The sequence below is a fragment of the Pelodiscus sinensis genome, chromosome 4, assembly GCF_052426305.1.
Source record: "Pelodiscus sinensis isolate ZL-2025 chromosome 4, ASM5242630v1, whole genome shotgun sequence".
Taxonomy (NCBI): Eukaryota; Metazoa; Chordata; order Testudines; family Trionychidae; genus Pelodiscus; species Pelodiscus sinensis.
Window position 1 is genome coordinate 109,391,089 of NC_143055.1, and position 17,476 is coordinate 109,408,564.

The window sequence follows — 17,476 nt, forward strand, 5'->3', positions numbered from 1 at the left end:
AGTAATACATGGGAGCACCATGAATGAGGCAGCACTCCCCTTCACTAAATGCCCCATAGTTTGTCACCTACCGAAGCCCCTTTCTCCCATCCAAACATAACACAGTAAAACTCCAATAGTCCGGCATCCAATTGTATGGCACTCCTAATAGTCCGGCATCAAAATGGCAAGAGCCTAGTGAGTGAGCTTCGGCAAAAAATGAGTCACAAAGCGGCAGCAGCTGAACCGCGCAAAAAGGGTAAAAAAGGGTTAAAAAAACTAACATCACAGTATACTGTATATAGTATGTACAATAAAAAGGGTTAAGAACACTTTATATACAGTATATATATTCTCTCTCTCTCTCTCTCTCTCTCATATATATAAAACCATCTTATAGTACCTCCTGATAGTCCGGCATATCCAATAATCCGGCACCACTGAGGTCCCAAAGGTTCCGGATTATCGGAAGTCTACTGCATAATAAAAAAACTTCACCCATCCATTGGTGGTGGGTCAGCTGAGCTCTCAAAAAGGTTCAATATTAAGCTGTCATTCAGCTGCAGCACTAATTGCTAACAAACAAGGAGACATTGTACTGAAGAAGCTAAGCCCTTTGTCTAGTGCATGGGTTCCCAAACTGGGGGCATGAAGAAATTCCAGGCGGGGTGCGAGGCGATTTCTGCCCTCCCCCCCCCCCCAACACCTCCCTGTTTTAAGTTTTGCTACTATTTTTGTTTTTTTACCCTGGTCAGTTCCTTTTTTTGTTTTGTTTTGCTCAACAAGTTTGGCTGCTGGAGGTGGGGGCGGGAGGGTTTCTCAAAAATCAAAAAGGGGGCGTGATGCTGAAAAGTTTGTCTAGTGCATGCATAGCAGGAAAGCCAAGTCACAGTCTCCCCCTATCAGCAATGACTAGCCACCACAGAGAACAAACCAGCCTGAAGGTCCACATTTCAAATATGTGAGCTGCTCTCTGATATAAAAGCAGAACCGGGTTGGACATTTAGCCAATATGCCCAGTACCGCCCCCTAGTCTATGACACAAAGTACCACATCTCCTCTCTACCATCCTTCATAACTCTCTCACTGCAGTGTTATCGCTAGCCCCTAGCCAGGAACTGTGGCAGATTGAGTCTAACAAAGCCAACATTATTTCTGGAAATAGTTTACCAAGCTCAGTTCAGTCCTGTATTACCCTCAGTGAGAAGGTTGATCTGAGCGGCATCACCAAATTATTCCCTTCTAGGTGTCCCAGGGTGGTTGCAACACGTCTGCATTGTGCTCTGCGACCAGCGGAGAAGACAAGAGTTGGTCATTTTCATGCCCACCTGGGAAACAAGGACTTGAGTTCATTTCCCACTTCCTTATTGACACCTAGCAGTAAGTCAACTGCAAAAGGAACAGCTGCTGTTGCCAGATATCACTGTCTCAATCACTGTCTTCCCTAAGACTTCAGCATATAGGAGCTAGCCAAGGCAAATCATGGGTGGCTGACCAGAGAATCTGATGCTGTGTTAGAATCAGCCTTAGCAGCACATTCTAGGATGTTCATAAGTCTCAAAGTTCAATGAACCATATCAAATGGAATTAACAATGTGGAGAAACTATACAGTTATTTGACCATAACTTTTTAGGTAACGTCTCTGCTGCTGTTGGTTGGGTTTTGATTGATGGCTCAGTTTTTCATTCTAGAAACAGATTCAGATTTTGATCCACTTTCAGAATGTTGCTCCTCTTTTTGTATAAGAAGGAAATAAATGTAACAGCAAATTTCTAGGCAGCTTTTAACCTCTGTCTCATTTATAGTATTTCTAAAACATCTGTCATAATATCTATGCTCCATAAAACAATTTAAAGATTCATGTCCTAAAAGGGAACAGCCTCTTCTTTACTCCCAATATGCTGTATGGGTTTTTGTTTGACTGTTTCTACATTTTGCCTTGATTTGTCCTCTTGCCAATTCCCCTCCAATTGTGAGTAAGTCTTGGAGAAACATCACTAACAGGTTGGACCACTTATCCAAGAGGGGGATGTTGCATTTGGGTTTGAATATGGTCAGGCTGTGTTGCACCTAAGTAGCAGTTCTTCAGGAAAGGACCTGGGGATTACAGTGGATGAGAAGCTGGATAAGAGTCAACAGTGTGCCCTTGTAGCCAAGAAGGTTAATGGCATATTAGGGTGCATTAAGAGGAGCATTTCCAGCAGATCTAGAGAAGTAATTCCCCTTTACTTGGCTCTGGTGAGGCCACATCTGGAGTACTGTGTCCAGTTCTGGGCTCCCCACTACAAAAAGGATGTAGACGCATTGGAGAGGGTCCAGCAGAGGGCAACCAAAATGATCTGGGGACTAGAGCACAGGACCTATGAGGAGAGACTGAGGGATTTGGGCTTGTTTAGTCTGCAGAAGAGAAGAGTGAGGGGGGATTTGATAGCAGCCTTCAACTTCCTGAAGGGAGTGTGGAAACCATTTCATATTTACCTAGAAGCCGTCTTGTATAACAGAAACCATTTCAGCTTTTCTCTTTAGCACGTAGACCAGAGTGAACTTTCTATCACTCCCATGTGCCAGGCCAGACAGATGTGCTATTGGAATGTGTTAATTGGGCTGGTTAAAACAGGAGATGCACTCCATGGTACCTGTCCACCATCTTGCTGATAAGGCTTTGTTTTTCCAGGTTTAATTGATGTTTTCTGTAATTGAATGCACTGACATCAGACTGTTTGGCTAAGGGTATAAAAATACTAGGATTGATTGTATTAGCCAGACTTACTGGGCTCGGCTCTGCTGGGACCACGTTTGGCTCACTTTGCCTTACTGAATCAATAAAGCTGTCTGTTTAGCCGCCTAAACTGAGTGAAGCCTTTGTTTCAACAGGAGGTTCCAAAGAGGATGGAGAAAGGCTGTGCACAGTAGCGACGATGGCAGAACAAGAAGCAATGGTCTCAAGTTACAGTGGGAGAGATCTAGGTTGGATATTAGGAAAAACTATTTCACTAGGAGGGTGGTGAAGCACTGGAATGGGTTACCTAGGAAGGTGGTGGAATCTCCATCCCTGGAGGTTTTTAAGTCTCGGCTTGACAAAGCCCTGGCTGGGTTGATTGAGTTGGGATTGGTCCTGCCTCGGGCAGGGGGCTGGACGTGATGACCTCCTGAGGTCTCTTCCAGCTCTGTGATTGTAACATTTTTTGAGTGACTCTACACTACACTGCTCAGTCTTATGTTCTCCACCTTAGGGTAAGAACCTACAACAAAAATCATGGGAAGAGAAGGCCAACAGATGTGATTTCCTTTACATCCTACATAGTACCAAGCACACTGATGGCACTCAATGAACAACAATTAAAAAAAAACCCAGCTGTGATGAAAACTGTTTTACAACCTTGACTGCAGGTTTCACTTCCAGAGTGAACATTACAATAAACTTCTTGGGATGGAGGGTGGGGGAAAGACAATGTCTACAACAATGTGGTTGCTATCGGAATACAAATAATTTTTAAAAATAAACAACATAGCAGGCCTGCTATGGTTACCCAGGAGTGCCCTACAAATTGTCGAAATCTCAAACATGAAAAGGAACTTTAGGTCTTGATCAGACCTTGGATTTTATGTATATCAAATAAATCTTTAATATGGAATAGAGGTGGCTGAGTTCCAATTGCCTGTTGAAGTCAATGACAGGAGCAGGTGCATAGCACCTCACAGAATCAGGTTGTATTGTGTACTGAAGAATAAATAACTGGTCCCAGGCGATGTATGTATTTCACAAACGAATAATACTGGGAGGTTACCTAATGAACTATAGACTTTGGCGTCCACAGGTAATTAGGATCAGTCTCCAGAAATATAAAGATACATTAGTAGTGTAGTGTAACAGTTACAGATGGAAAGGGGCTATTAAAACATTGACCTTCTGGGTCCATCATCATCTTGAATATGAAATTGACACTATACATTGCCTGGATAAAAGGCTCAGAAACCATGCAAAGAATATTTTACAACAACAGCTTCAGGCAGATTTTAGCTGGGTCTTTCACTAGCATATTAATTTAAAAAGCATTACTCTCCAGTTTTAGAAATAAGGTATAGGCTTGATTCGCCGTCTCATCAGTTTATTCTAGTGCAATTTTGCTAATCTCTAAGTAGTTACTTCTAATTTACACTGGTGAGCAGGAATCAAGTCTTTAGACAGATAACCAGAAATTAAAGAGAAAGTAAAGATGCCAGACCACATCAAGAAATTCAGTCATCCTGCGACAATTTAAGAACACCGAGGATGAAATTTCTCATGGTGCAAAAAGCCAGATAAGGCTTAAATCTCACATAAGCCCTATTTTGATTTCTTTGGGACTATTCAGATGAGTAAATTTATACTTAAGTGTTTACAGAATTAGGCCCTTAGAAAGTAAACAAGTCCCTTCAAAACAAATACAACAAAAATTATCAAAAGATGCTGTCTAAAATGCATTTGAGGATGTAAAAATATATTTTTACAAAAATCATTTACATTTAAGATTCAGTTTTAGACTTAACAAATTATAGTGATTGTTTAAAATTGTTTTCCCAGGGTCATTTTTAAAGATCTTTTGAGTAATGCATAAACAACTTTTTATCTTCCTTAAATCTTTCTAATTCATTTTTTTCCCCCACAAAATAGTCAAACAACCTGAAGCAGATAAAATATTAACAGAAAAAACGAATCCTTTATTTAAAGAAATATTTCAGTGTGTAATCATAAAGAACACAACCCTAGATGCTACTGTACAGAAACCAAAAATCTCTCTCTCTCTCACAAACACACACACACACACACACACGCACGCGGCTGCCCACCTGCTCTGAGAAAGCAAATGTTTTCTTCCTATATTGCTTGAGAAAAGGGCTCATCTAACACACATTCCCAATCTCTATAATTAACTTTAGCCACAATGCTAAAGATGAAATAGAGCGTTGAGTATTTCTTGGCAGGCATGTCTAACTACACGCACCACCAATGTCATCTATGGTATGTAGAAAGACTTGCACAGAAGCACTGCAGTATCTTTCAGGGAAGCTCTCAAAATGACACTTCATAGTATGAGCATCTTCAGTATCAAGTTCATGTATCCATTTTTGTAGGTACATTCCATAAAACAGGCTTCAGTATTATTTTTAGTGTTTTTATTACAGGGTTAGCAGAAAATATTAGAGAGACTATTATATGAATCCACACAACATACACAAAGCCTTACTGGGTCATACATCCAGTGCTATTTCCTTCACATTCATGCAGCTGAAAGTCCCCTATGCCACAGTCACTCAATACCAACTTTTAAACCGATTGTTTAAAATATTCAGGATTAGAACAATGGGCTTCAACAATGCTAGGCCCTAGGCCAGGGGACTGAAATGAAAGCCTGTTAATCCTTGAATGCTAGTCAGCTGTTACAACCTATGCTGTGTAAGTTTGATATGACACATACTTCAACAGGCTAACAAGAGATGCATCATACATTATATTTATGCAATGTCCAATGGCAAAAGTCCAGAGGACACTGAAGTAGTAAACGCGAGCAAAACATCATCAGAACCTACATGCTATCCATGAAAAATGATTTTTTAAAGACAATATAATGCAACACTTGCTTTCATCTACAATATACACATCCTATTAATGAAAGAACATTGAGGTTTACTTACTAAACACGTCCCCTCTTGGTTTCTGTGGTTCTATTTGTATACTGTTATCAACTGTAATTCCTTGAGGAGAGGTAGTTTCAGTGGGAACAAGGGAAGAGTCTTTAGTTGTTAATGGCGGGGTTCTTGCTGTTGGTGCAGTCTTTGGTGTTGTAGGTGGAGAAGGTGGTGGAGGCCTTGTTGCTGGCTTCAGAAGTGGTGGTTTTGTTGTCACCGGCTTTGATACAAACCTAGTAGTTGGCTTGGGCGTAGGCCAAGATGTTGGTTTTAGGGTAGGTCTTAGTGTTGGTTTGGATGTAGGCCTTGCTGTAACAATAGCTGGTATAAATGGTGGTCTCAAAGGTGGTCTTGTACCTCCGATATCAGGAATCCTATTGGTCATACCATTGCTGCCCTTTGGAAGAGTAGTATTGCCCTTGAATATACTATATGGACGAGATGGTTCAATCATAACTTTAGGAACAGCTGAAAAAAATGAGAGCGGGAGAACAAGTGGTATTTGAATATCTACAAACTGAAATGTTGTAATATTACATGACTATATCTGGTGTATTTGTTGAAATTAGTTTCTCTTCTTTGGTTTTCCACTCATAATAACCCCTCCCCCAATTTTATTATTAATACCACCACCATATTTTCACGTGCATTAATAAAGTGCTTCTAAATCATGGTACTTTGAAAAGAGGTTATGTGGTTAAAATGATTAAGGGCAACCACTACCAAAACAGGGAGCCTATACTCAACCCCTTGCAGCGCCAGAGGTGATAACTTTACAAGGCAGAAGTGTCAAACCTAGCCAAGAGGGGCAGTTAGTGAAAAGCCTCCTCAGAAAGACACGTCTTATGTTGAGCTCTAAAAGTGACCAGGCTTGAACAGTCTCATAAGCAATCTGTCCAACTAGGAAGGAGCAAATTCCTACGGCTAGTTATGGCAACTGAATGCTCTGCCTCTGCAAATACCTCTCTTTGGATGATAGCTCAAGTATTCCACAATTGAAGGTATGGGGTCATGACTGACAGAGAGAGTCTTCAAGATCATTTCAATGCTAAAATGTACCCTTCGCCATTCTGTCCCGCTCAAAAAGTAGGGCAAACACATTCTCTACTAGACTCCAAGAAGCTGTCAAAGATAGTCATATGTTGTAATTGACTGGGACCTATTTTACACACATAGTTACATTGGCATAACTAAACTATAGTGTTTAACGGTTTTAAGAAAGCTAGTATAAAACCTAGGTAGACACATCCAACTGGTTTTCATTTAGTTTATATTGGTGTAATTCACATTAGTAGATTCAGAGGTGTAAGCTAAATCAAAGTAAAAATGTCAACACAGGACTTTTCTCTGAATTGACTACATTTGGGGATTTTTAAAAAATAATGTTTAAGTGGTATATGTAGAAGAGGTTTAGATGTGAGCTGAAACAGAACCAAGTCCACATCTAAGAACAAAGGATTCAATCTCTTGCCCAGCCCCAAAACGTGTTTCTGTTCAGTTTTGCTACCTTGGAGACTTGGAATAGAGAAGTCTAAGAACTCAAGATTGTAAACCACTTTGATGCTGGACACCTTCATCTGGAGGAATAATTAAAGGCCTAGCCAGTTCTTCAAAATCTTTCCTCCTGCCAATTAGCATCCACTCTGTTTTATGCAGATTGAACCTAAACCAAGGCACTTTCATCCAGCACCCCCACCTCTGCCAAACACTTGGAGAAGCATGATGATTATGTCATTTTGGCCCCCTAAAAAAGGAGCCTTACAGACATCTAGTCTTACTGTTATGTAGAGTGCCAGCTACTTAATAATGGTACAATTGTCTCAAAAGACCATTGTTTCAAAAGAATTCTGCCCATTGGTGTCTGGTCTCAGTAGAGTCAAACCCCACCTTGATTATCTAGAGTACTTTAAGCTGTTAAAAAATGTAGCCATATCAGTAAGGATATCAACTGCCCTGAGAAGCCAGGTCTCTAGTGAATCTTAATTTATTTTAGCAGATCTTTCAAAGCCTTACATGTTTGCCACTTGACAGTAATGAGATTGTGTCAATACGCACACTGCAAATCTTTCCTTTCTTGAGCACTAGTTTTGCAATCTGAAAGTATGTTCATTTGTTAGTCACCAGTTTTATGCCTGATTTCACATAAAGAAACAGCAAATTGCTAGAAATAGCTCTATCCATTAATAAACTCCCCCAAATACTAAAAGGCTAAAATCCTAAAATAACTGTTTAAAATCCAGTAGCGTGCAGCCAACAGTGATAATCTAGGCACCAGTTCAATTAAGCACTTAAGCTTTGGAGTCTGGCTGAACTATGAGACTGGCACAGGACTCAGAATGCACACAACAGACAGACAAAAGAGTATGATCAGGCATTACCTCAGTTACTATGCACTCGTATTTGCTCAGAACAAGAACAATTAGAGCCATATATAGAATGAAGCTGTGAATGGGATTCACTGCATTTCTGATAACGAACAGTTTTCAAGGAATGATATTTTTATCCAGGCATGTTAAGACTCATAAAACTTTGAATACACTATCTGATTCTTTATTATATTATAAAAATGGCTGAATGAAACTAAACCTGATACCACTGCATCTCAAAATTCATTACCATCTTTCTCAGCCTTCCTAATAAATGGCTTTGGTGTTTGACAGTTAGTTTTGGAGTTCATGACATCCCGCCAGCCCCAAAAGGGAAAAAAAAGTACAGTACATACGCAGGCAGTTTATTCCATCACCTCTGTATCCTTCTTTACATTTACACTTGTAGGTTCCCTGCGTATTGTAACAACGCGAAAAGCTGCCACACTGATACTGGCCAATTGAGCATTCATCTATATCTGTAACAGAATATCACATAAGTCATTCACATGGTAGAACAAATGTCTGCCCTCCAATAAACATGTCATCATTTTAAAATATTCTTAATTTTAAAAATTCAACAACATTGTATTACCAGAATTTTATCATAAATCATAAACTGTTTCATAGATTTTAAGGTAAGAAGAGCTACAATCATCTAATGATTTATATAACAGAGATGGACAAGTTGGCATCACAATATTTAATATGTTGCTGTGGCAATAGAGTTTCTAGAACAACTTCTATAACCACTTTTTAAAGGTGACATAATAAGGGAGGAAAACATTGAGCTAGTACTTTATGAGCCCCTGACCAACAAAGCATTTAATCCTCCTCTACGTCTGTTTTAAACACTATTGTACCAGGTGGAAACTGTTAATATTTTACATTATGTCCCTCTAGTAGTGCCACAAACAAGGTCACCAAACCTGCATGTGCGCTGTGCAGTGAATCCCCATTCAAGTAACTGGAATTGCTACATGTGAAACACAACACAACTTAATCTCCAACATCACTTAATATGGCTTTAAGTGATATTAATATTAATATCACATTAATATTAATATGATCATCACCAGCTGAAGCATTGAGAAAAATGAGTGAAGTTCAATAAGGCCCCAGACTGCCTACAAGACATCCCAGTGAAATCTACAGGAGTCATTTCTAGGATTATGGCTTAATTGTATTTTTTTTCCTATTTCCATGGCAACCTGAAGCAAAATGCAGGACAATGTAGCACTTTAAAGACTAACAAGATGGTTTATTAGATGATGAGCTTTCGTGGGCCAGACCCACTTTTGATCTGAGGAAGTGGGTCTGGCCCACGAAAGCTCATCATCTAATAAACCATCTTGTTAGTCTTTAAAGTGCTACATTGTCCTGCATTTTGCTTCAGCTACCCCAGACTAACACGGCTACATCTCTATCACTATTCTACATGGCAACCTGTAATTCTATTTTGTAACACTACAAAAAATTAATATAGGATAAACTTAAAGCAATCTGTTTCAGTCTCAACCCATATCAAGGTGATTATAACAATCTCTGTACACTTTGGATCAGGATTAAAGGAAACAAGTGTAATGTATGCAAGACTCTGAAATAAGTGGATTTTATTACCGTGGCATTGGTATTTGCCTCCAATATATATCAGGTCAAAGCCTTTATGACACTTGCAGATGTAGCTTCCAAAAGTATTAACACATTTCCTGAATCTGGGACAGACAATTCTCCCAGTAGCACATTCATCAACATCTGTAAACACAAAATAATTTTGTTTTTAATAATACAGTATAGCTAAGATGCTATCTACCTCAAATTGATTTCAGCTCTGAAAACTGAATCTGCAATCTGAATGTTCAAAAATCTTTTTAAAAGAAGCTTCCTTTTTTGCCCTAGGCTGGTAGCCTTATAGCACTGCTTGGGTGCTATCACGTGGAAGACCTAGATTCAGTTTTTGGATGTGTTCCTTCCTCCCCCCTCCTCCATGTCTTGTGCCAATATAGAAGGCACAGGATGACACACACACACACATGCACATTGTTCAGATTGGTGTGAGTTAAGTTTCACTTTACAGTAACTATTCTGATTGATTTATATCAGCTGTCTCAATGTTGCAGAGATAATCCCATAAATGCTGACAGATTTGAAGGGTACACTGAGCAGTTTTCCTTGCACACAAAAATGGTTACACAACTACTAGGCCATCAAGGATGATCATTTCAAGCAGAAACAAGCTGCACCAAAGATTGAAAGATGTACTTAATTTCCCAGCCATTGGAAGCCTTTAATTAGCAGACTTTAAATTATAAATAATGCATTGCAGTGCAGGTAAGCAGATTAAATAATAAACATATTTTGGAACACAGTCCTCCTTGAACAGATTTTTGTATTTATTCTATACAAGCAGAGTCAACTGTTAGAGATGCATGGCTGTATACGTATTTGTATTACCACTTACGTCAAGGAGCTTCCTTCAGTGACTTCTTGAGATCCTGCTTGCAACAAATGAGAGCTTTATACTGTTAGGGAATCTGGGAATCTTCCCTCTCCAAGGCAATGGTTTTCAAACCATTTTTCCCTCCTGATTAAGTTGAAGAAAATTGTTGATGCCCACGACCCAACATAACTTGAGTGTGGGCTGAGAGGTGGGTCTAAGGAGGAAAGCTTTGGGATGTCAGGAAGGCTCCAGCTTTGGGAGTGTCAGGATTGTGGCAGGAGGTGATTACCTTGAGCGACCCACAGTCAATGATGTACCTGGGGTGCTAAGGCAGCTTCCTGCCTCTCCTGGCACTGCAGACCATGCTGCACCTAAAAGCAGCCAGCAGCAATTTCCTAGCCAATGGGAATGTGGAGTTAGTGGTCAGGGCAGGGGTAAGTGCATGGAGTCCTATGCACTCTCCCAGCCTCTACCAAGGAGCCGGGCCTGTTGCTGGTCGCTTCTGGGGCACAGTGCAGTTTGTGGTGCCAGCACGAGCAGATAGCCTGCCTTAGCACCTCCACTGGTCACCTGATCACCCTACAGCTATGAGACCCAGTGCCAGACATTCCACGACCCGTAGTTTGAAAACCACTTCCCTAAGGAACACACAATCCTTGCTTCTATCTCTGGAAGGGCCCAAAATATTGGTCCTTAAGCCCATGAAATATTTATGTATAGAAATGCAGCTTCAAGTCATTTACAAAGGTTTTACTGCTCCCTCAGAGCCCTGCACAGTTGTAACTATGGCACCTAATTTTACAGGTAAGAGGGATATAGAAAAAGAGAGTCCCAATATTTTTATATTCTCTAAAGTTTGCTGAAAATATTGTTTCTGAAACATGCTATATGCACAGACTACACAACTGGCACTGATTTGAGAATATCAGTGTGGGAATCCAAACTCGCCAGTACCATCTTTACACTTAGGCTGCGTCTAGACTGGCAAGTTTTTCCGCAAAAGCAAATGCTTTTGCGGAAAAACTTGCCAGCTGTCTACACTGGCTGCTTAAATTTCTGCAAGAACACTGCCAATCTCATGTAAGATTGTCAGTGTTCTTGCGGAAATACTATGCTGCTCCCATTCGGGCAAAAGCCCTCTTGCGCAAATGCTTTTGTGCAAGAGGGCCAGTGTAGACAGCTGAGATCCGTTTTGCGCAAAAAAAGCCCCGATGGCGAAAATGGCCATCTAGATTTTGTGGAAAAGCGTCCGTGCCAATCTAGATGCTCTTTTCCTCAAATGCTTTTAAGGGAATGATTTTTAAAGCATTTGCGGAAAATCATGCCGTTCTAGACGCAGCCTTACAGTTTATACCCTATCTGTATGAAAATTCATTCAAGAAGAAAATATTCTGAGGAAAGCAGTGTAAATCAGTGACTAATAACTTACCTATACAGGTTCTGCCATCAGGCCCTAGCTGCAAACCTGGAGAAGGACAGCGGCAGCGTACTTCTCCTTTTACTACATCACAGCCATACTGACAGTTTGCCATTGAACAAGAAAGAGCATCTAGGGAGAAACAGTTACGCATGTGGATCAAATATAAGGACTCAGCATCAGACAGGTAAGTTGTTGAAATCTTTGGAGCATGAAGCGCCATTCCATCAAAGTCAGCAGAAATATTCTTGTTGACTATAAAGAGCATTGGGTCAGGCCCTTCAAAAATAAATCTATATGCTGTAAATTTGTGCTCATCATTTCACAAGGAGACATTAAGTCACAGAGCACAGATTTTAGCTCGCTGTCTTGTGGCACACAATTCCCATGTTGAAAATGAACCCCAATGTATGCTAAAGACCCTTCATGGATCAACCTATTTACAAATGCAATTCCTGACTGCAGATACACCTCTTTAACATCTTTTAATTAATGTTATTCTCTTTCTCTTCCTCCTCACTATTCATATACTCAAAATACCTACTTTTTTATGTGAGTGAAGAGGAACTTGATTTCTAGTTGTAGACTGTGGATCCAGCAACCATTTGTTGCTTTAACAATTTTACATTTATGTGGGCCTAATGAATCAGGATTGCATACCTTGACACTGACAGCACAGCAAGTGCCTATCCCCATAGGCAGAACAACAGTGATTTACTCAGCCAAAGAACAAATTAAGAAAATGAGTAATAAAATCAAAATTATTTTGTTTTTGTGTTCAGCCTAGTTTTATCAGGTTGAATGATGCACAGTTTTCAGAATGAAAACAGTTTTTTCTCTGGGGACTCATTCTTGTCAGTAGATATTTACTGAGCACCCTCAAAGAATTAAAAAAAAAAAAGACTGACTTTGGGGAAAAAAAGCTAAGGAGTCATAACATACTAGAACACGATCCATCCGGCATAAGCATGTACCCATTCAGACAATAGCATTTGTAGCTTCCATAGGTATTCATGCATCGGTGTTTGCATGGCCGAGGCTTTAATCCACACTCATTTAGATCTGAAATTAATAGAGAGAGAAGAGAACAAGCCAACAAACAGATTATACATAAAAATGCATTTGAAGTTGTTCTAGCACTTTAAAAGTTACAAAAAGGTTGCGTGGGGATAGGGATAAGTTTTTCATATCTAGCCCAGCTCACTTGTGATTAGATGGGGCTACCATTCAGTCCCCCATGTGAAATAAATTTTGTTCAGTCCTTTTACCAATTAGATCACTCCACTTTTTGTCCACATAATAAATTCTGCTCTCAGAAATGGCATTATTAGCATTAATTGGCAGTAACAGGAATTTCACCAGAGATGATATTGACCAAATGCATATAGAATTACCATCTGATTTCTAGGAGTAGTCCCTTTAGATTATGACTGAGGATTGTTAGTGGCTAGGGGCAGGATGGGAAAGCTGGCATGGCCAACGTTGTACCAATCTGGGGGAGAAATTTAGTGCTTCATTATCTAAACCTGTCAATCCAATATGTTTTTTGAGTACAGGCAATCCCCAGGTTACGTACAAGATAGGGACTGTAGGTTTGTTCTTAAGTTGAATCTGTATGTAAGTCGGAACTGGCGTCAGCCGCTGCTGAAACTGATCAGTTTCAACCGCGGCTGAATCTGGACGCCAGTTCTGACTTACATACAGATTCAACTTAAGAAACCCAGGCGTCCCCAAGTCAGCTGCTGCTGAAACTGATCAGCCGCTGATTCCAGGAAGCCTGGGGCAGAGCAATTCTGCCTCGGGCTTCCTGTAGTCAGCCGCTGGTCAGTTTCAGCAGCGGCTGACTTGGGAACGCCTGGGGGAGAGTAGCTGGGGTGCTGCTGGGTTGCTCCAGTAGCGCGGCTCCTGGGCGCTACTGGAGCAACCCAGCAGCACCCCAGCTGCTCTGCCCCAGGCGTCCTGATTCAGCCACTGCTGAAACTGACCAGCAGCGGCTGAATCAGGACGCCTGGGGCAGAGCAGCTGGGATGCTGCTGGGTTGATCCGGAGCGGTGCTGCGGGACCAACCCGGCAGCCCCCAGCTGCTCTACCCCAGGGGTAGGCAAGAAAAGCCTGGTCTGCTGGGGGGGGAGGGAGGCACTAGCTCCACCCCCTCCCAGCAGACCAGGGAGACGGGGGTGGCGGGACCGCCCAAGTCCTCCACGTCTTTGCTCCGTCTCCCTGGTCTGCTGACCTGGGAGATGCAGAGCAAAGCCACAGAGCACGCGGGCAGTGGGACAGTCCAGGCATGCCGCAGCTCTCCCACTGCTCGCGTGCTCCAAGGCTTTGCTCCCCGTCTCCCTGCAGACCAGGGAGACGGGGAGCAAAGCCTTGGAGCACGCCCGCAGAAGGACAGCCCAGGCGCACTTGGGCTGTCCCCCTGCGGGCGTGCTCCGCAGCTTTGCTCCCAGTCTCCCTGGTCTGCAGGGAGACGGGGAGCAAAGCCTTGGAGCACGCCCGCAGCGGGACAGCCCAGGCGCACCCACTGTGGGCGTGCTCCGAGGCTTTGCTCCCCATCTCCCTGGTCTGCTGGTTGGGAGACGGGGAGCAAACCGCAGAACATGCCCGCAGGGGGACAGCTCAAGTACGCCCGGGCTGTCCCGCTGCAGGCGTGCTCCAATGCTTTGCTCCCCGTCTCCCTGCAGACCAGGGAGACGGGGAGCAGCTTTTCTCACCCCGGAGGACGGGGTGGCGGACCGCGGTGCATCTGGGCGTCCCGCCGCTCCCGTCCTCCGGGGCGAGAAAAGCCCCGTTCGTAACTGTGGATCCGATATAAGTCGGATCCGCGTAACTCGGGGACTGCCTGTACTGTAAAAGTAAAACGTAAAAGGCTGGGCAGAGAAATGTGGGAAAGAAGCTAGGTTTGTTTTTACCTATCTACTGAGGAAGGTATTTGGCATTGCTAATGTGTGCGTTAAAAATTACCTGAGATTTTGGTTTTCAGGTTTCAACTGGAATACACAAGGAATTAATGAATTACACATTATAACATGTTCAAGCCACAATTGTAGCTTAAGCAAACAAAAAAATTAATGGAAAATATAGACTGAACTATGAATGCTCACACAATTCACGTTCAGTAAGAAAGCATAGGTATGCTGGTGGTATAAGAGAGAACACTAACTTAGTGCAAAACTAATAGTGCATGGCTCGCAATGAAAATAAACTGGTTATTCATTTACCTACTTATAAATCTAGTTGGTAAATTATTGTGTAATTACAGGTTGAAATTGTGGCTTGTTACTGACCTGTAAATCTCTCTGATTTGAATCACTGTATGTTATGGGCCAGATTCTGAGTTGGTGTGAAATGCTATAGTTCTGTTGAAGTTAATGTAGCTATGCCCACTGGCTCAGCACCTGATTACTCAAAATAGTCAGATTGTTCATTGTCTCACTTACTCATACAATTTCACTTAAAACTTGTTAATTTAACAGAAGCAAAGTCCTAATGAAGACAGCGTTAAGACCATATATTTGGCTACATAGACAAGGGAAAAACGTGTCTCTAGAATATACCTGGAAATTGCAATCTTTGATGAACCTTGGGTCTGACAGTGCTTAAAGGGGATATGGATGGAGGTCGACTGAAGTTTCACGACCTTTGTAAGATTACGGATGAGAGAAAGTTGCATATTTTCTGTAGATTGCATATTAAGGGCAGGATACAAGGTGTTGAGATTTTGCTCCAAAACATGAAGGTTGATGGAAAGTATTGTGAAGAATCAGCCTTAGCTCACCAAACTATCTTTTTCTGGCCCTTTTGCCTAAAGCAAAAAAATATCTGAGAGTAGATCAAATAAGAGCGAGGTGAATATTTTACTGATTCTTATCTTTGACAATGGAGATCACAATCTCAAGGTAAGAATTCTAGCTACAGGTAGTTTGGATAGATGGGTTAGTAAGACAGCAGCAGAGAAGGGTAGTTGAATGGAAGGAGAACTTTGCCATATTTCCTTTAAAAAATAGTAAAGCCTGATGAAATGTACAGTGACATTTGGCCCGGCTGATTGGTTTGAATTTTTGAAAGTCACCTCTTCAAGCAAAAAGATCAAAGACATACCCACAAGTATGAGCGTGACGGGAGGATCCAGGCAAGCTGGGAACTGCATCCAGCCCTCAAGCCTTAAGTTCCCCACCACTGCGCTTGACAACACAACTATCCCTATGCACAAGTCCTCACTGAGCCAGAATAATTACTGTTTAGAACTTCACAGAGCACACTGGTTTGGAATGGATCAAAAAGAGAAAAATATTTTAAATCCTAAATTAAAATTTTAAAGTGACTTGTCAAAATCACTTTTAAAGTTTCAAAACGAAAAGTCTCCCCAGGTTTCAGATCAACAGCCAGAAAATTCTGACCAAATCCTGCTAACACACTGCAGCAAAAATACACAAAGTGACACCTTTCCTCTAGGTCTTTGTGTCCAGGTGATGGGAATTAAAGCCAGCACTCCGATTGCTCAAACACCAATTAACTCTTCCCCCCCACCCTCGCAGTAGAACTCACTGTCTCTCATTAGCGAATTAGAATACTAACACTGGAAGGTCAAGTCCAGTCCCCTGCTCTCACGGCGGAAGCAAGCACAATCTACAAGGAGAGGTAGGCTATGAGTGAGAACCAAGAAGGATCTCTGTGTGGAGACATCTCTTCTTTCTTCTCTCCTTAGCAGAGGAGGAATTGATGTTGTAAAGACCATGGTGAATGGGGCCAAGTAAGAGCAAAGTAAATAAACTACATGGTAGTATTTAACAGTCTGTGTAGACAGAGCAGAAGTCAGGTGTGGGACCTTGCCCTGTTAATCTCCCAGAGAATGCCTACACTACACTAAAATACCCTTGACCCACGAGTGCTGATTGAGGCTTGCGGGGCTGCGGGCTATGAAATTGCTATGTAAACATTCAAGCTTGGTGGTCGTGTGGGCTCTGGGACCCTTTGCACCCACAGGGTCCCAGAGGCTGGGTTCCAGCCCAAACCAAAACATATGCACGACAATTTTATAGCCTTGCAAGCTGAATGAGCTGACATGGGCTAGCCACAGGTATTTTAGTGCAGTATTGACATACAGGCAGTCCCCGGGTTACGTACAAGATAGGGACTGTAGGTTTGTTCTTAAGTTGAATCTGTATGTAAGTCGGAACTGGCGTCCAGCCGCTGCTGAAACTGACCGCCAGTTCTGACTTACATACAGATTCAACTTAAGAACCCCAGGCGTCCCCAAGTCAGCTGCTGCTGAAACTGATCAGCGGCTGATTCCAGGAAGCCCGGGGCAGAGCAACTCTGCTTCGGGCTTCCTGTAGTCAGCGCTTGTCAGTTTCAGCAGCGGCTCTCTTGTGGACACCTGGGGCAGAGCAGCTGGGGTGCTGCTGGGTTGCTCCAGTAGCGCCGCTCCTCGGGCTCTGCCTCGGGCTTCCTGTAGTCAGCGCTGGTCAGTTTCAGCAGTGGCTGACTTGGGGACGCCTGGGGCAGAGCAGCTGGGGTGCTGCCGGGTTGGTCCAGTAGTGCCCAGAGCGGCGCTGCGGGACCAACCGGCAGCGCCCCAGCTGCTCTGCCCCAGAGTCCAC

General features: G+C 42.4%; 1 protein-coding gene across 4 annotated transcripts in view; it reads right to left on the reverse strand.

The window, feature by feature from the left end:
* Positions 1-17,476, reverse strand: part of NPNT (nephronectin) — an 83,102-nt gene that overhangs the window by 21,507 nt on the left and 44,119 nt on the right. For all 4 annotated transcript variants that reach the window (XM_006119311.3, XM_075929691.2, XM_075929692.2 and 1 more), the window contains 5 exons: positions 12,816-12,935; positions 11,886-12,005; positions 9,637-9,771; positions 8,373-8,495; positions 5,657-6,118 (listed from right to left, as the gene is read on the reverse strand). In XM_006119311.3, coding sequence (XP_006119373.3) covers positions 5,657-6,118; positions 8,373-8,495; positions 9,637-9,771; positions 11,886-12,005; positions 12,816-12,935 — 960 coding nt within the window. The remainder of the gene's footprint in view (positions 1-5,656; positions 6,119-8,372; positions 8,496-9,636; positions 9,772-11,885; positions 12,006-12,815; positions 12,936-17,476) is intronic.